The sequence below is a fragment of the Penicillium hordei genome (genome assembly GCF_028827395.1).
Source record: "Penicillium hordei strain IBT 12815 chromosome Unknown utg000001l_segment0_segment0, whole genome shotgun sequence".
Taxonomy (NCBI): domain Eukaryota; kingdom Fungi; phylum Ascomycota; class Eurotiomycetes; order Eurotiales; family Aspergillaceae; genus Penicillium; species Penicillium hordei.
This window is the reverse complement of record NW_026623142.1, coordinates 6,667,738-6,686,843: the sequence shown is the minus strand read 5'-3', so window position 1 is coordinate 6,686,843 and position 19,106 is coordinate 6,667,738. Positions and strand designations below refer to the sequence as shown.

Sequence of the window (19,106 nt, the reverse complement as noted above, 5' to 3'; positions counted from 1 at the left end):
TTGTCGTCGTAAATAAAAAAAAATAAAAAAATAAAAAAAGGAAGTGTATCAGCGCGAACGTATAATATATGCAGGAAGCAAAGCCCGACCCGAGAGAAAACCATGAAGCAAAACAAAAGCGAAATTCCGCCATCTAAAACCTGGCTCCCCACGTACTCGGGATCGGAGGAATGGGAGACCGATGATGAGCATTCGGCGGAGGCTCAAGATCAAGATCGAAAGGGTCACTGCGCATGCTATCACGCATCACAGGCGTACCTAAGTATCCATGGGGCACAACGAGGGAATCCGACCCCTCACGCTCGCAATTCCAGTACCCCTGCCCACCGAGCCCAGCGCCACGGGAAGAAGTGGAGTAGATCGAGACCGAGCGAGATGGGGCTGAGATCTCGATGACTGCGGACGGCGGGTCCGCGAAGGGGTCTTGCGCTGTCTCACCGCGCAGATACATGCTATCTAGAGATAGGTCTGGATTTGAGGGCTGCTGTTGTTGCAGCGGGATGAATGGGAGTATGGGTGATCGCGGGCCGATATTGGCTGGGATCGAGGGATAGGAGTGGTAGTGGTGGTGGCTGATTGATGAACTCGTTGAGTCACCTCGTAGTAGTTCCTGTTGGATGCCTAGCCTCTCTGTTGCTGTTTTTCGTCGTCGGCGACGCATATAGAGTGCGCAGGCTAGTAGGGCGAAGATCGTGATTGCAGATCCTCCGATGACGCTTCCAACTATCGTTCCGACTTTGGAGGGGCTCGAATTTTCAGCCTGGGCTGTTTCTGAAGAGCTTGCGCTCGTGACTGTTCCAATGGATGGTGAGGTTGAAGGCGTATTTGATGGTGTGGTGCTCGAGCTGACCGAGGTACTGAAGGAGCTCATGGGGCTTACGGAGCTAGTGGCTGTCTCCGGCAAGACAGGCAGTGATGATGAAAGAAATATACTCGATGTAGTTAATGGAACCGATGGAATCCACATGCTGCTAGGATGGTCGGATGATTCTGAAGTTGCCGCAATAGGAAAGTCCCCCATTGAGCTTGAGAGAACCGAGGTTGTTGGGATTAGAGTCGAAGTTGAAAACTCTGAAATGATTGTCGCCGTAGAGCTTACAGTCGATATTACGGTGTCCCGATTAGTCGTCGATAGCTCAGTCGTTGTTGTCAGAGCCACGGTTACTGTGCTTGGGTTCAGTGTTGATGAGTCCAGCACAGTGGCTGTGGTGCTGGAATCAGGCCCGGGGCCAGATATGGTGTAGACCCACGTAGGATAAACAGTCTCCGTTTGAATTGATGTGAGTGTTACCAGATTGGGGGGTTTAGAGGATAAATCTGTGGACCACATCCGGATGAAATTGTTGAGCGGTATAGAGTGAGTATCAATGGCGGAAAAAGCACTCGACATCTCGCTGCGAGCCCGCAGGGGGCACCGGTCGTTAAACGACAGATCTGATGATATTTGGCGAGTGCGTAATCGGTGAATCGAACATGGAGGCGACGTAAAAGGATGGATCCCTTTGTATAAGCCCCTTTGTATGAATGCTGGACGAAGCACAAAGCGACAAAGCAACCGACAAAGCAGTAGGCTTATCAAGTTGACTCTGCTGGTTCACCCAAGCCCCGTCTGTTTGCTTTGTTACTTGAAGCCTTGAGACAGCCACGAACATAATCCCGTGCTCAGGACAGGATTCCATACAGTTCACGATTCACCTTCGTAGGGGCCCAAAAAGTGTATCATGTCAGATACAAAGAGGGCAGGGTTATATACAGGGATTTTTCTACCTTTTTTTTCCACAGAATTTGCCAGGGGGTTTTTCTTTCATTTGTCTGGAACCCGGCGCTTCTTCTGATGGCTGGGTGGAAGCAACTCCTGTGACAAAATGGACGGCGCTTAGCCCTCGGCCCAATGAGACCCTCGGGCGGTCCACAAGTGGATGATCATTTCCAAAGAATATGGGAATTTCCATAATGTGACACTGGTTAACTTCTTTGCACGTGCACAATCTCATCATTGTAGTTCCCTAGGTAGGATTTGAGCGGGGGAAGTGTATCATGTCTCAGGGACGAAACAGGGTAGTTTCGGGTTTGGCGAGAGAGTCATTGAAAATTAGACTAATACAACCTTGGGGGTAACTCCCTGAGGTTTTACTTTTTGCCTATTCCAGCTGTTGGTGTCCTGCAGGTCTTGCAGGTCTTGCAGTTGGGGAGTACTGTATCCTCGACATTGAGGAATCGTAGCAATGCCTCTTTTGGTAGAGTCATGTGACCGTGTTCAGGTGGATATATAAGGAGTCCACATTCTTATAGCATTCAAAATGATAAGTGAAGAATAGAAAGAGAAAAAAGAAAGAGAAAAAAAAGAAGAGAATACAGTACTAGAACGAAGTACGGAGTATGGAATAGAGAGCGTTAACTGCTGATACATAGCACCATAGCACCTCCACACTCAGGGTAAGAACATTCCTCAACCCTTATCTCTTGACCCTAATGAATGCCCTGATGAATGCCCTGATGAATGCCCTGATGAATGCACCTATGAATATTGCAGGTCATCAGTTAAAGGTCATAAGATATATGTAGGTAGAAATATATAGATCAGATCAGTCGGAGACCCTAGGCTGAAGGGACGAATGTTCCCGCCAAATTCCCCACCTGCAAAAGTCCCCCCGGTCCCTTTTATCTTCTTCCCATCTCTTCTTTCGTCAAGAGTTGTTTCTCTTTTTTTTGGATTTCAACATCTTCTGTCTATTTATTTACCTGAACTTATCCTCGGTGTTTCTGCCTTTTCTGCCTTTGCGTTTCCGCCTTCCCGTTTCCTCCCCATCTTGTTCCCATGTGACCTTGGGGAACTAGAACTTTGCGATAAACGTGCATTTGCATTTGCATTAGATCTGTGATTAAGAAAATGTTTGGCTGGGGTTCTGGGCTGGGTAAGCAATCTTCCTTTTGCTACCCCTCGATGTTTTCCCCCCTCCTTCCCCCGCCATACCCCTGTGGCAAGTTGAAATGTCAACAAGTTCACCTGGGCAGCCACGTTGGATTGGATCGCCTGGGTGTGGCTTGAAGTTCTATGCGATCATAGATCCGTTCACCACACCTGAATGATGGACGAACTACATTGACAGTCTCAGCAAGCTAACACAACTTCACGATAGCCTTGCCCTCCGCCACTTCAGAGCCGGAGAAGGAACGCAGACCCCCCGCTGACCCGACACCTCTCGATTTCCCCGTCTACAACCTATCCGATGTTCTCGAAAATGAGTCGGAGTCAAGACTTAAGGAGATGTCCGACCTCCTGGCCGACATCAAACGGCCACAGGACATCAGTGTGGAGCGTTTCAAGCCGTTGAACCTAAAATTGGAGACAGGCGTCGAAGTCGCCCACATGATCCCCGAAGACAATTCGCACCCCCTCGCCCCCTTGCCATGGGAGGATACCACCGAACCGACAGAAGACAACCCCCGACCGTTGATGGACAACGGAGCCCCATATCCCTCAAAGGAACGATACGAAATCCTGGAAAAAGAGCTGGCGTTGGATAAAGACGACGCTTTCCGTGAGGTGGCTCGATTGCCACCGCGTGAGGGCCGCAGCCGGGTTCGTATAACGCAGTCAAGGAAGTTCTGGACAGGGCTGGAGCACATGGCTCAATACTGGGATACTAGCCTAGACAATTACTTCGAGCGTCCGGCCACCCCTGATCCCACACCCCCATCTGAGATGGAACGGGCAGAGGATGGCACAATGCAGATGGATGCGGAGGAGTCTAAGGGCAGATATTCTCTGACAGACGGTGAAATGGATCTGGATGAAACACAGTCAGCGGCGCCTTCGAGCAACGGCATTGTTGGCGAGGAGCAGCGGCCCTTTGTCCCTGTATACACGGGCCGTCGAATTGGCAACGGGGCCGAAATGCCTGATGAAATGCGTGATGAGACAATCCGAGCCTTTGTGGAGATGGCCGCATGGCCATTCGGATGCCAGGTTACGGTCCCCACGCTCCAACCACGGTTAACCACCAAGAACCTCCTGTTCCCCGTCCGGCAAACATTCCAGTCCTCGCGGTCCCCGCGAGATCGCCAGATTGCGCGGAGCGGCATGCTCGAAGGCCCCGTTCTCATCTCACAGTGTCGACCTGAGACGTCTTTCCGCACTGCGGACAAGGCCCCCGGGACCGGGATTGGCGATGTAAGTGACTTATTCCGGGAAGTGGGTGGCATGCTTCTTGCGGCGCAAGAGCGTGCCCGCGAAGGCGCAGTGGAGAAGCGACCCGGTGAGGGCAAATGGTGGACCATGCAGCCTCGCTTTGGAGGCGCCCCCAACGACGGGATCCTGGATGATCTCGTTAACCATGGACACGGGATGTCCCTGCCGGACTCAATGATGGAAGAAGGCACGCCATCTGTCCAGGAGGCGGGTAACGCTTCCAAGCGTCAGAGGTTCGAGCATCCATTTGTCACGTCTCTCTCCCGGAGACCGAGTGCTATGCGCAGACTTACTACCAGTGAAAAGTGGAAGATCCTGCAGCCTGGGCCTAGTCTTTGGGATAAGCGGATGAGTTATTTGCAGATAGGCAAGGTCCAGGAGAGTCCCTTTGATGATGTATGGATACCCTACCTTGTTCATTGATATTGTGCATGTTACGGCTGGCCAGAGCTAACCCTTCATTTTTTTTTTTTTTTGCAGATTTACATGATCTCATCTATCAATCATCACGTCTCAATCCTCCACCTCCGCGTCCACAGGCGGTATTTGGACATCCTTACCAACGGCGAAAGCACCTTCCCAACAACCGAAGGTGAGCCGTGGCATGTGCTGAAGCTTCAGCGGACTCGATGGTTCGACCTGTTCGACACCAACGACCGCATAGAAGCGCTGAAGGGTGTGTGGCAACTGTTCCATCACCAGCTGAGACAGACACGCCGCGAAGGCGATGTCCCAGTCCCGATAGAATTACCTTTAGAGCGTCCATTATAGAGTATGCATGGCGGTGTCCGTGTGGATATGCTTTTGACTCTCTGGCCTTTGGCATTTCTCAAGCGATGCATCTTGTACATACGGCGCAGCAATCTTGGGGCCTTTTTTTTTTTTTTTTTTTTTGCGCTTGCTGTGTCAACCTCCACCCCGTTTTTTTACCCATACCCATTTTCAATTAAAGCAGATTATATTGACTATTTACGATCTTGAACATATTGGCATGTGGCGGGCTATTTATACCGGGTACTACGTGCTCTCCTTTTTTTCAGCTGGGGAGTGGTTAGATGGGTGATTCGGGGTCTTGTCTTGTGCTTTGATATGCCACGCAACGGTTTCATTATAGGAATTTTTACATATTTCTTATACTTGTGGACAGCGTGGTTTGATATGATGAATACGGCGAGACCTTGACTTGGATGACTTGGAATTCTGTTGCACTGGTCATCAGTTGAGAGAATCTAACAGTCGCGAATCCTCTATGCATGTTTTCGAAGTATCTACAACATAAACCAGGGACTGTCTCATCTATTCAGTAAAAACTCTTCTCCACTGTGGTACCTCATATCCATTGCATTCCAGCTACATAGTACAATCCACCATCTAAAAATCTACCTCGCCCCAACCCTCAACGGTACTTTTGTCAGAGTGAGACCACCCTCGCAGTCCTCATTTTATACGAAACAATCAGACCAACGCGCCGGACATATTCGGTTCCCAACCCCATGACCTCCACAATCCTGATCATCGAATCTCGCCACACCCAGAAAGAGACAGAACAAAAACCGACAGGGTTCCAGACCAGCCAAAAACTAACTAAAATATGATATATCGACATGATAGTCCTTCTAAATCCTGCTTTGGTCTGTGTATGGCGTAGTTGGGAGAGTGGATCAGTACCAAGTTAGCTAAGGGGCGCTGAGACCCTTTTTGGTGGTATTTCGGGATCTTTTTTCTTTATAGTTTTTTTCTACATACTCCGTACAAAGTAGGATTATGTATGTGCATGATATACGGAGTACAGTAGATATAGGTGAACCTCATGAATTTCTTCCATGTGCGGACTTTATTAAGTATAGGAAAGATAAAAAGGAGATATGTCCGTATCGGGGGCTTTCAAGGTTTTCAAGGTTCTTGGCTGTCTGAGCGGGTACATGATAGGCTACATACGTATTTGTATATTGGCAATACGAATTAATTTCTAAATGTACTTCGTACTAGTATATTGTACTAACTATGCAGAGGTACTTTGAATGTAAGTTGTAGACACACGTTTCCTATGCTGCAGAGTCCGGGCTGGACAGATCCGACTTTCCCCTCCCGTAACTTTCCAGGTTACGGGGTTCGCTTATTGCGCCAGGATCGGGATAAGGCTGTGTATACGGAGTACAATATATGTACTCCGTGCATGGCTGTGAGCTATTGATATCTAGGTGCGGTGAGAGTCGCGTGTGGTAATGGATCTTCATTTGGGCTTTTTGGTTCTACGTATTCGGTAGGGGTTTGATCGGTCTTGGTGTGGTGAGATAGGAGCTGGTTGGATGCCGTGAAAAGAGAGAAATATAACACAAGGGGCAAGGATATACAAGGGGGTTTCTTTGTTGATGGGGTTGGATTGATATTGGTTGCCATATATATTATGTGTTTTGACGGTATATATATACATCAACGGATTTCAAGATAAAAGTATACATATCCATGAATATTAGATAGGAATGTGAAGATATATTCATGTAATGACATTCAATTCCTTTTTCTACTCCGTAGGTAAGGTAGGTATAACATAGAGAGTATTTCAGGTCAAGCACTGACCATTTAATGCAAACCATGAAATCCTGAAAAGTCCGAGCAACATCAAGACTTCAATTATTCCGTCCATTCTCCGCGTTTTACCTCTATAAATTCGATTATCCAATAAGACTAGAAGGTGCTACTCCATCCCTTCTCGCCTCGCCCAACCCAATCAACCCCCGAGAACCACCAAAACCCCCGGGAATCGACAACTGCCAGCTGCAAATCAAATCACATCACATATGAAAATATCGCGCTTGGTGCGCTTTGTCAAAACAAACCCAAATCTGGCATCTGACCCGCCTAGCAGATCTTCAACCCCCAGCAACTTCAGAGACGAATAAACCTCGACACGGAGGACTGCCCGATGGGGCTAGCAAAAGTATGGCATGTACCCGCTCTCCTAAAAGGCAATGTGGAGGCTGTGGAGAGTGAAAATTGAAAAAGGTTCGGGGTCCTCGGGGACCAAGTGAACGGACCAGGCTAGGGGGGTATTAGTGTATGATGGACGGAGTACTTTTAAACACTGTTCCTTGACTGGGATGTGATTGAAAGGCTTGTATCGTTAAATACGCAGGATGGGGTACGACTCCTTGTAGAGAAAGAGAGTTAGAGTTTTGGACTCAGTTATCAAGGAGATCAGAATGAGATCAGAATAAACTCGTTCATCCAGGCATTTGGTTGTTTGATCTCCGATAAAAAAAAAAGTATGCAAGTCGCTTTTTCGAGCCGGTGGGGTGGGGGATGTATATGTGTAGGTAAGTACCCCTTGGAGGCTGACAACCTCAACTTCAACCGCAGACTACTGCCTAATAGGGCAATACCTACATCAATACTCCATATTCAGCACGTAAGACCCTGACTTGTGTGTGAATGGTGTGCATAAAGTAGGTGAACTACAGTGGGTACCTATAGTCGTGATTGAAATCTTCGTCCTTCACGGCAAGGTACACAGCCGCGCTAAGAGGCCGTTGGCGGCCCGGCGGGTTGGTTTAATTTGGTGTAGTACGAAGTATGGAGTATATGGAATACGGAGTATAGGGTGGGAGAATGCTAATAACCAATAACTTCTGACACTGCCCGCCCAGTTCGAAATCCAACCGGACTCTCCTGTTCTCTCCTGCCGAAAGGGAATTGATAGTAGCTCGCGGGACTAGAGGATTCCTGGTTGGAATCTTGACTTTTGTGATTTTTGTGACTTTTGGATGGTGGGTTAGAGCCTCTGCAGGAGAACCGATCGGGGTCAGGACGCTGGTCTTGTTCTTCAGACTTGTTGTTTTGGGTTTCCCTTGCATCTGGCGAACGGACCAGCGGTTCATGTGAGCTCAGTCTGGTATTTCAGCCTTAGGTGTTTGTTAGATTGCTACTCAAGGGATGCTGCAGTGTAAGGAGGTTTGTTTTTCTTATGCAACTGGCCTGATCGAGCCTTGCTTGTTTTCGATGACCTTGCGGAGGGCGACAGTTTTGCGCGAGCTGGCGGGGCTGGTGTGATAGGCAAGTGAACCACGACAGGATATGACAAGTAGGGAGGGGTCTGAGAGTCCTCCAGACTTGAAGACTCAACAATGGAATAGGTCAGGTAGATTCCACTATGACCACATGGAACCGAACCCACGTGGGATGGCATCCAGTCAGGCCTCAGTGACCGGGAAGGCAAGTCAGAAATGTTGATATATCAGTTGCACAGATCACTGTGGTAACAGCACACGCAAAGTCGAGAAGAGATATCAACGAACGGTGAAAGTTTGTGTTGTACAATCTGTACACATCACATTTCCTTTTTGTGGAGCGTGGAGGTATGAAACCAAACCGTGTCGTGCATGCGGGGATGGGCGGAGAACGAATGACACCAGATTCCAAATCGATTGGTAGGACCAAATCCACCTTTTTAAGATGAGCCCTGGCAGATTTGCGAATTTGCGTTTGCTATGCAGAGGAGCGGGAGAGCCCCGATCATGAAGAATCATGTTGTGTCCCGTGAGATGCAGAGTTCGTTCTGGACTTTCAATAATGCCAGCTAAGAGGCCCACGAAGCGCGTCTAGGCTGCTCGCATACCGATCATCCAATGTACAGTGACCAAATCAAATGTCCAGCTACTATGGGAGAATGGAGGTGATCACATTTCAGCTGAGGCGGGCGGCACCGATCTGTGACAAAGTGAGCGAATCACGCGCTTAGGTCGCCGATGAGGCCCAGTAATTTGCAATTTCAAGGATATTGAGATATCGTACTGTCCATTGATTTTACTTACCAGTATTGTGGTGTTTTTGGCTTTTTGGCATTACATACGACCTCTACCTGGATTTTGAAGGATTCCAGAAATGCAAATCAGAATATGCAAACTCCGTAAACTAGTAAGAACCTACGCTCTGCATTATTCCCGTGATCTGTTTCTAAGAATGAGACAGAGAGAGAGAGAGAGAGAGAGAGAGAGGCAGACTGGGGTTGCGGTTGCAATTTGGTTCTGGATTTTGTCTTTGGCGTGTGTCAACACTCCCTTTCTAGGCTATACTTGCCTATCTGTGTATCTCACCAGTCCCATTATATGATGGAGATAACCACGTCAATATGATATATTGTCGATGATATTGTAACACAAACACATGTATCTTGTTTCACCCCTATCGAGATACTGGAGGTGTAAACTGCATCCTGTTTACTGCCTACATCAGTCTCAGTCCGATGCGAGGAACTGGACCTATTTCGCGACCATGCAACCTTCCGTGTTGCCTCACCTCGATATATGTAGTAATTCTTTTGTCAAGGGGGAAGATCGCCTACATCTTCCCCGTATGGAGCCATTCCAATAGGCTTGTGAAGGTGACCCTTCAGTCCTGATTGGATGTGAGCTAGATCTGCTCCATACTAATTCGGATTGGTATTTCTCGAACCCAAATCTTTATGCAGTACATTAAAAAAAAATACTACATGATTCTAATTTCTAATTCTAGCGACAGCATACTTAGTACTCAGTGTATGGGTAGATTGTAATGGGAATGGAACCTCGAGCCTGGCGTTGCGGTGCGAGCTCAGGGATTGAGGCCCTGAGATAGTTCAGTATTGGAATAGTATTGGAATTCAGGCTATGACATAGGTGTGCCATTTACTTATTGAGAGGCTGGGCTTTGGATTTCTTGATAGTGAATAATGTCATGTTGTATGGTTGCCCCTTGCGTTCGCCATTGGATATCTAATGACTCTGGAAACTCTATTCCAGCTATCGACATACTGCAATATGCATGGCGTGCAGTTACCACCTGCACGTTGTAGGCCCATGTTATTTTGGAGCCTAGGTCTGCTTTTACGATGTATTATGTAGGACTTCTGAGGTGGGTTTGGGGGAGAGGAATTGGGCCTCCAGTGGAAATCGGATACCTGCCTGGTACTTTGTTCATTCCTCTACAAGAATAGCTAGGCAAGCCCCACAGAATCCCGTGTCAATTCCCATTATGTCCACTAGAATCAAGACTTTGACTGCGATGCGTAGCCACATACAACGGAGAGCTAAATATCTAAACCAATGCGCCGCCCCGAACCCAGGGAGCAGGATAGTGGAAGGAGAATGGAAACGGCAGATCGACAGGGCAGATTAAAACCGGAACGCAGATTGGATATTCCGTACGTTTGTCGACGTTGAATGCTAAGTGGAAGGGCCCGTGATTAGAATCCATGTAACCCTGATAGCCCCTTAACGGTGGCAAGACTTAGCTGTCAACGAGTGAAATGTCTTGGAATTCGTAATGGACCAATAAGATACCCTGCTTGCACCATTGAAAGAATGGACTTTGCTACTCCGTACTAAGGTTAGCTTTGGATTGTTTTTCATTCCAACCTTTTAGCTCAGATCTCGTTCATGCACGCCAAATCCCATGAGCTCTATGTTGAGCATCTCCTTGATATGGGAGAACCACTTCTCGATATTACGAAGGATTTGAATCAAACAAAGGAAATAATCGCCTCACCAAACCTTGGTTCCACGCGTATCGAGCACTATTGTACTATAAGTAGCCCTAAATGGTGTATCCATCCACACTTCTCCCGTACACTACCGCTACCCACTGCAATGGTACTCCGTATACACGAACTTGTGCTCCGCCACGATCCTTCAAACCTTCAGCCTGACTATTAGCAGATTAAAACGGAGGACTACACCAAGACACAACTTGAAACGGTCAAAAGAAACAAACAACAATAACAATAACAAAAAAAAAAAAACTCCCCCAGGAATGCTGGGGCAACGCTGTGTGCTTGTGCTACTTATAATCTGTGCGTTTGACTCGCTCAAAAGACCTCCGACTGGGAAACACCGTTGAGTCTTCTGTGGCACAGAGGCCGTGAGCTGCATCCTGATCAAGCCAGGGGTAAACTGTGCTACTGCCTAAGGTGGGAAGCAAATGAGCACAATGAACGTATTCGTCTTGGTGCCATGATATTACGGGGCAAAAATGTCTTGGTTAAATGGGGCACGTCAATTCCAATCCACTTTTTCTACTCCATTGACTCCGACAAGGATAGTTTCTAGAAACCCCTGGAGCCCGTGGATGATTCCTGTCGTCAACCATGGGACGGAGGACGGGTAACCCCGAACCCGGTTTACTACGTCACGTATTAATTTCTGGTAATTACAATTCTATTTCCCCTGTCCACTGTGGCATATTTTACATGTAACTAGATAACTATAACTATTGTATATTATTTGTATGGAGTACGTATAACTACATTCCAAATTCACTAGTCAAAGTGTCATTCGAAAGTGGATGCCCTTCAAAGTGTATCTGGATTAAACGACAGCCCAGTCCACGGAGAGCAAGGTGCCCAAAGCCCTGGGTTGCTGATCAGCCGGGTCAACCATCTCGCTGGTAGCTACGGAATAAACTATCCCTTCAAATGACGAGTGCGTCGTGCCGGGGGGGGGGGGGGGAGGGGGCTGGAAAATTTCTTCGAACATCGCCGATCTGGAGCTATATATCCACTGATTTGAGCATCGAATTCGAACAGAGTTTGTGTTGAGTTGGTGTTTTGGAAAAATCAAGCGCCCCTTGCAAGCTGTGTGTGGTTTCAAGTTCTATGACCGAGTGGACGGCCAGTGCGGCGACTGTCATTGGGTGCTTGGGGCGTTCAAGGATATTTCACGTATACACCTCCATTGCTGTTTCTCGGTTATAATCTCTATGTTCTCTTGGAAGAGAATCATAGCTTGGAGACTGATTGTGACATCTATATTTTGATGTCTTCCAAAAGTACCCGAGTCCTGGGTACTAGGCAGCGATCTCCATCCGACTCACTGGTCAGATTAGTATGATGTAAATTGGGAAAAAGTTAGAAATTAACCTCAAACACTTTTCTTGCTCTATGTTGTATGTCCTTAAACTTTAAGCCGAGGCCCCAAAGCCGTAACTAAGCGCAGTTCCCAATCAGTATATCATAACTGGGGTGAATTAACTTGCATGGCGCATTTCCCAGCGAAGTGGTTGACCTTCGGGCGGCAAGTTCGATCCCCGTTCCACGCGGAGGATCCTAGCTTCGATCATAGCACTTACATAGGATTCCATAGTCTGATTACATCTAGTGATGGGGTATCTCTATATCCCTACTCCCAATGTATACAGACACATATGCATATTGTATCCATATCCTAGGATGATATTAATTTCTTTTCTGCAGACCATCTCATATTTCCTCCCAGCCGCCGGACCCACTGCTTCTTAAATTCAGAAGGAAAAAAGAAAAAGAACCGGAAAGCAGACCTGTCAACTGTATTGGAGTTTTGTGCTTCTTTTCTCAGGGGTGTATAGTGTATATGCTTATTATATATGTGACAAATGGGTTTAATGGGTTTAGAAAATGCCAAAGTCATCTGATTTCTTTCTTTCTTAATTTGATTTTTATTTATTTAATTTTGGGTATTTGATAGTCACCGCGATTCTAAAGAGAGTATGTATTTAAATCTAGGGAGGGGCAAACACACCTGTCGATCCCTACAGGCGTAATTATAACAGTGAATTTTATTATGTTATGTTTCCCCCCTCCCCCAGTTTATATTATTTCTGCCCTTTTGTCTTTTTTTTCTTTCTTTCTTCTTTCCATAGTTCTCTTTTCGATGACTAAAGGACCTTAAACCTTGGAAGTCGACACTTTGACATTGTTACCTTGAGCTTGAAATTACCTTGGATCTACAATTCTAAGGTGTACCCTAGGCGTCCCAACCACCCCCACTTAGTCTCATGGTATTCGACTACCCAAAGCAACAGGTACGTTATATTACAGAGTTACCATACCTAACGTACCGCGTACCCCATGTGTATAGTTACTGGGCTCTCCGTACGGAGTACATCCAATGTGTTCCCAAGGTTCCAAACTTGCACTTCAGGTGTTTTTCCCCTCCTTGTGGCCCAACCTTAGTACTTCTGCTTTGCGATCTATCTGATATAGAGCCGGGGTGGATACGATCTATTTTGACTCCCTTTTCTCTTTCTTTTCGATATTTCCATATCTCGGCCTAACGGGGCCCCCTGGTCGGATCATCGCCGTAATCTGACTATTTCTTTGTCTAGCTCCACACTCGGTTGCCCACTGCGACATCACCACCGCATTTTTGCGACCTGGGAAACTCGGAGCTTTAGACAAATTTGATTCGCAGGCTTTTAACGCCGCGACCTGATTTCATTGTTCCAAGTCTCGCTTCTTCGGACATCAGATCTACCATCCGCCATTCCTGTCCCCTCATCCTACTTCCTCGACTCCAACTCAGAGCGTCATGTTGGTTTAAGTCCCAATTTACTAAAGCTAAATCGCTTCTCGACGGTAAATTGGCCACCCAAGATATACTCGGCGCCAAGGACCCGGGCTATTTGCGACACAAGCCGCGCCTGGCAGCTTTAGAAACCTCCGCCTACCTGGACCCTTCATTTACGATGAATCGCATGCCTCCTCCGGACGGGCACCATGGGCACCCGGGTCCGCATACAGCATATGAGCCCTCATGGCGCCCTTCATACCCACCGACTTTCGACAACCACTCCTCCGACTCCCGCCGCTCCTCCGCAAACTCCCAGACACCCTTGCCGCCTCAGCCACCAGGATACCCCGTGATGCCCAACCGTGAGCTGCCACAATTAATATCGGAAGGCCCATATGGTCGCCCAAATGGCCATGGCCTGCCCCTACATGCGCCCGTGCATTCCCCGCAAGATCCAATCCCCCCCCCACCCAAACTTCCACCAGCCGATGAATGGCGCGCCGCACGAGGGCTCACCGGATTATCGCGCTCGTATGGGCTACCCACCCCCGGATCAGATTAACAGCGCTGAACATACACCCGTTTCGGGCGCTCTGCCTCCTGCTTCACAGTTCATGACACCCGGTGCCCAAATGGCGAGTGCTACACCACCTGCTGGATACGACCAAGCGTTTTATCAAAACCAGACCTTTGGAGCTCGTCAGCGCAAGGCGAATAGAGCTACGCAGGTATGTTGAACTAGTAGAAGATGATTGTTTCGGGGAAATTGGGTTATATTTTTTTATTTTTCTTACTAATACTCGAGCTACACAGGCTTGTGATCAATGTCGAGCTAGGAAAGCAAAGTGTGACGAGGGACGACCGAATTGCAGTCACTGTAAAGAGAACAACCTTGGCTGTGTCTACAAAGAGATACCGCCGCACAAACAAGAGAAGACTACCCAGCTGGTATTGGACCGGCTCTCCCAGATAGAGAACCGCATGGAGGAGCGAGCCAACCGTATGGATGAGCGTTTCGAAAGAATGCAAAAACAAATGCAAGAGCAAATGCAAGGGCAAATGTTCAACAAGCTGGTCAAACAACCAACTCAGACTGTCCAAGAACGTCCAGCCCTCCTGCCACCACCACCACCACCGCCGCCGGTCATCAAGCAGGATCCACCTCTCAAAACCGAGATGCCTCCGACCCAGGTATCGACTCCAAATGTTTTGGACCCCGGGAGTAGTCAGGATGCAGCCGTTTCGAAATTTGGCCAAAATGTTGGACCCATGGACCCGAGGCTCGAGGATCAGAAAGAGGCTGAGGGAGAGCTCTCCATTCCAGTAGAGCACACTACTGCAGCTCACAAGCTATTGATGTGGCCATCAATTAAAAGGCTGCTACACCCTGCTGAATATGACGAAGATTATGTGATGCGGTTGGAGGAAGAGCGCGGTCTCATCAGCATATACGGCCAAGGCGAGATCTCATTCACTGCCGATGACAGTCAATTACCAATAAGTGGCGGTGACACAAAGGCCCGGCCCGATGGAGATGGCGCAGGACCGAATGCTGACGTTGACATCGACGAAGCTGGGAATTTGAACCTGGATGCTGCGACCGCTAGGCGCTACTATGAGAGCTACGTCGCGCACATGTTTAAGCTTCACCCATTCCTTATGGAAGGTGAATTGAATTTCAAGATCGATTGCTTTATCCGATGCTATTGCCGCCCCAGCGCCTCACCGAGTTCGACTTCCAATTACACACGACTAGCTCGCGATGGTCCTCCACCAGCCAAAAGGAGGCGGTCAAACGACAACCTGGGTGTGCGTGGCGAGTTCATGGAAACTGTCTCTAACCTGCCGCGGCCACGAGTCGGTAAGAATATTGACAATGCCATGGTCTTGCTGTGCCTGGCCCTCGGAGCGATTTGCGAAGCTCATGCCCCTCTCCCTGGGCCTATCATGGACAAGAAGGTTGACTACCTCCACCAGTACATTCCTTCCCCGCTGCCACCATTTGTCCCACCGCCGACTGTAAATGGGACATACGTTACTAATGGTGTGCTTTCCCCCGCAAACTCTGACTCGGCGCCCATGCAGATGTCGCTTTCGAGTTCTCTTTATGCTATGCCAACTCAGTCTCCTGGTCAATCTTTCTCAACCGCTCCAATGAACGAAGGCATAAAAGGCTTGTCAAGGAGAGACGTGACAAACACGCATGATGAACAAGGGAACACTAAGAACTATCAGGCCATTCCTGGCCTGACCCTCTATGGGTACGCGACCGCAATATTGGGCCATCTGCAGGGTGGCAACGAACTGGAACATGTCCAGTGCGGCTTGCTTGCTGGTCTTTATGCCGGCCAGCTGGCCCATCCCTTCCAGAGTCACAGTTGGATTTCTCAGGCCTCAAGGGCTTGCCAGGTTCTTGTGAGAACCAAACGATATGAGCGACTCGAAGAGGGGGCTACGCAGGACTTGTACAACTTCGCATACTGGACCTGTCTGCAATTGGAGAGTGATCTTCTCGCAGAGCTGGACATTCCAGCGAGTGGCATCTCCCGTTCCGAGGGTAGGTTGGCTATTCCAAAGGGGAAATGGACACTCGTTCTACCGAACGATCTCAACGCTCCCCAAACGATGATGATGCTGTTTTATTCTGCTCAAATTCATCTACGTAAAGTCTTGAATCGTGTTCATACAGACTTATACAAGGTCGAAAAGCAAGGTCAGACACGATGGTCATCCACCGTTCAAGAGGCTCTAAGCCTCAACCTCGACCTCTGGCGGAAAAGCCTACCACAAAGCATGCAGTGGGAGGAAAACGATCCGCCGGCAAACGAAATCAACGCCGCTCGCATGCGTGCCAAGTATTACGGTGCGAGGTATATTATTCACCGACCTCTGCTCTACCACGCCCTGCATTACGGCCACACAGGTGCCCGCGTGGGTCCAGTTGGTCAGTCTTTAGTGGACTCGCCTACATCGCAACAGTTGTCCCCTTCAATGCTACACAGCGCCGCTCGGGCTCCGAAAATGGCGCGTATGTCTAGTGAGATGGGTTCTATGCCGGCCGCAGTCTCCACTGACTGGCAGCCACCCAAGGTCCGTTTACACGAACTGCCGAAGAAGCTGAAGGCTGCCTGCGACATCTGCATTCAATCGGCTATCAAGAGCACAGAGGCTTTTGACGGTGTAGGTGGACATCGCTTGGTCGTTACCAACATCTTCGGCACTGCCCATGCGTAAGGAATCCTCTGACACCCGTTCCGGGGCATCGGATATAGAGATGATACTAACAAACTTTCTTCGCAGACAATTTGGCAATATGCTCGTCCTATCTGCAACTTTTATGTCAAGTCTACAGGAGCTCGTCGAACCAGAGCAACTGAACCGTCTCCTCGTCCGCACCATAGGCTTCCTTATCCAAAGTGAAAACATATCCCCCACTCTCCGTGCCGATGCTCGCATTCTCACTCAGATCTACATCAAGATCTTCGATCATCCTCCTGACTTGACGCAAGCCAACAGCATGAGCAGCCACACCCCAAGCCTGAACAGTCACACTCCAAGTCTGAGCAGCCAAACTACCAGCATGAGCTTCCCTTAAATGTGCATCTAGCGTCAGGGTTATTTTTTTTTTTGTCCCGTTCCTGTGGGCTTTGCAACCCAATATCTGATACCCTATCTCCTTATGAACACATCATGCATGTCCCTGTCCCTGTCCTTTTAAGCCCGAGCCCCTCCGTGCTCGACATACGTTATCTGTCTGTCATCTATACCTTGTGCACTATACGGTTCTTTTCATTGATGATTCCCCAACCCTATCCGATTCAACACTCGGCACTCGTGCATCTGAGAGAAGATCAGATTACATGGGCTTTCTACGAGGTGATTGATTGGTGTGGCTTATTTTCATACGTTGAGCAGTCTTCCACATTCTTTCATTGCCTCCCTGATGTAATGACTGCACTGGACTGGATTGGCTTTGACTCGTTCTTTTTTGCTTTCCTTTTTCTCTCTTTTTACATTTGTTTTTGGGGCCGAAAGGATTTCGTGCCTCTGACGGTCCTTCCTCCGACGGTCTTCGTGGAGATACGTCTCGGGAATGGAGTTATTGTAATGTGTCTTGTGTGGTTATTTTGCTTACATTGCATGCATCCCAGGTCATATACGTCTGTTGGCTCTTCTTTTTTGGATGCTCTTACAATATGCCAACTTATTTCTGTTGATTTGGCTGCGCCATATCGTTTTCTATTCAATGCAGAGGGTTGCATTTTCGTGGTTGGCTTTTGGTGTTTTGATTTATACCTCATTCTCCAGTTTGGGCTGTATTTGGAGTTTTGTTTGTTGTAGATTTTCTTTTCATTGGTTTATATGATTGGACAGAACACAGATCAATTGAAATGAAGTCTGATATTGCTTGGTCATGTTGTAAACTGGGAATGGAGGCTTTAGGGTTCATGGCTCATGCACAAGTTTGGAAGTACCGGACTATGATGGCGCTTTGTGGGCCCTTCCGCTCCCACAGTTTCAGCTTCCATGGTTTTATCCGGGCTGGCCGATATCAAACCAAATTTATTCAAAGGTCTAATGAGAATAAACCACGCTTATATTTAACCATATCATCATCAAGAAAGCAAATGCATGCTGCTCGCGGACCTTGGCTTCCCCACGTTGTGCTGATCATGATCCAATCTAAAGGCACGGGTCAGCTTACTATGTAGCCCTGGGGATGGTATACATAGATATTGCCCCGCTAGCGATGGTCGACGTGCTACCGAGCGGCGTACATCATTACCGATACGACATAATCTGCGGGAGCAATATAGCAGACGTAGCGTCCAAGATCTGTAGTCAATTTGGCCGGCCCACCATCCTAATCAACAACATGGGTATCTTCAAAATGCCTCAAAACAACACTAGCCTAGACGCTTTATATGTTTGAAGTCAACACGCTGGCCCACTACTGGCTCGCGCAGGAGTCCCTGACCGAAATGCTCGAGGCAAATTATGGTGTGGTTGTCAATGCTGCTTCGCTGGCTGGATATACTGTTAGGCTTAATATGGTTGATTACCCGACAACATCGAAGGCTGTCTACGTGCGGCTATTGCGTTCCACGGGGAACTTGCTGCTGAGCTGGTTACGCACTATTATGTGTCTAAGACTCGTTCTGTGCTAGTTACACTCGACTTAACTCGGACGAATCTTATTAGGGGTTTGACTCCTGAAGATACTTGGTTTAATGCCCTTCTTCACCCTGAGGCTGTTGCTGAGGAGGTTGTTAAGTGAGTTCTCAAGGCCGAGAATGGGCACGTTAATGTTACTGGATCTGCTAGGTTGATTGCAAAGTAAATTAGTACGTTGCCTGGGTGGTTACGGTATTCGCTGAGGTGTAGGTTGGAGAAATTAAGGAGGGCTGATCAGGGTGATTCGTTGCTTAATACTTAAGATGGGGTGTTGTGTCTATATATTTGTAGTATTATTTGGTGGGTTAGTGCATATATTGCACTGTTATGGTCAATAATAGGAAATTGAATATACTGTTTTTGGTTGCTAGTGATCCTGCGGCTAGCATGTGATTCTTGTTCTTTATAGGCATTGAAGTGTACCCTGTGCCGAGAAGTAC

At 48.1% G+C, this 19,106-nt stretch overlaps 5 protein-coding genes across 5 annotated transcripts; 4 read left to right on the top strand and 1 right to left on the bottom strand.

The window, feature by feature from the left end:
* Nucleotides 1-133: 133 nt before the first annotated feature.
* Nucleotides 134-661, bottom strand: N7537_002542 (uncharacterized protein; the record flags this gene model as incomplete). The annotated part of the gene is made up of 1 exon (XM_056893600.1): nucleotides 134-661. One exon carries the CDS (start codon nucleotides 659-661, stop codon nucleotides 134-136), a length of 528 nt encoding a protein of 175 aa, XP_056758595.1.
* A 49-nt stretch (nucleotides 662-710) lies between these two features.
* Nucleotides 711-1,244, top strand: N7537_002541 (uncharacterized protein; the record flags this gene model as incomplete). Its single annotated transcript, XM_056893599.1, has 1 exon — nucleotides 711-1,244. One exon carries the CDS (start codon nucleotides 711-713, stop codon nucleotides 1,242-1,244), a length of 534 nt encoding a protein of 177 aa, XP_056758594.1.
* A 1,646-nt stretch (nucleotides 1,245-2,890) lies between these two features.
* Nucleotides 2,891-4,963, top strand: N7537_002540 (uncharacterized protein; the record flags this gene model as incomplete). Its single annotated transcript, XM_056893598.1, has 3 exons — nucleotides 2,891-2,915; nucleotides 3,141-4,588; nucleotides 4,673-4,963. The coding sequence occupies 3 exons, from the start codon at nucleotides 2,891-2,893 to the stop codon at nucleotides 4,961-4,963; spliced, it is 1,764 nt and encodes a 587-aa protein (XP_056758593.1).
* Nucleotides 4,964-13,540: 8,577 nt separating this feature from the next.
* On the top strand, nucleotides 13,541-17,086 carry clcA (putative C6 finger domain protein; the record flags this gene model as incomplete). Its single annotated transcript, XM_056893597.1, has 4 exons — nucleotides 13,541-13,927; nucleotides 13,977-14,219; nucleotides 14,305-16,721; nucleotides 16,792-17,086. Coding segments are annotated over 4 exons (3,342 nt in total), but the record flags the coding sequence as incomplete, so codon positions are not given.
* A 1,330-nt stretch (nucleotides 17,087-18,416) lies between these two features.
* N7537_002538 (short chain dehydrogenase/reductase family protein) lies at nucleotides 18,417-18,769 on the top strand (the record flags this gene model as incomplete). The annotated part of the gene is made up of 2 exons (XM_056893596.1): nucleotides 18,417-18,634; nucleotides 18,694-18,769. 2 exons carry the CDS (start codon nucleotides 18,417-18,419, stop codon nucleotides 18,767-18,769), a joined length of 294 nt encoding a protein of 97 aa, XP_056758591.1.
* Between the last annotated feature and the right edge of the window lie 337 nt (nucleotides 18,770-19,106).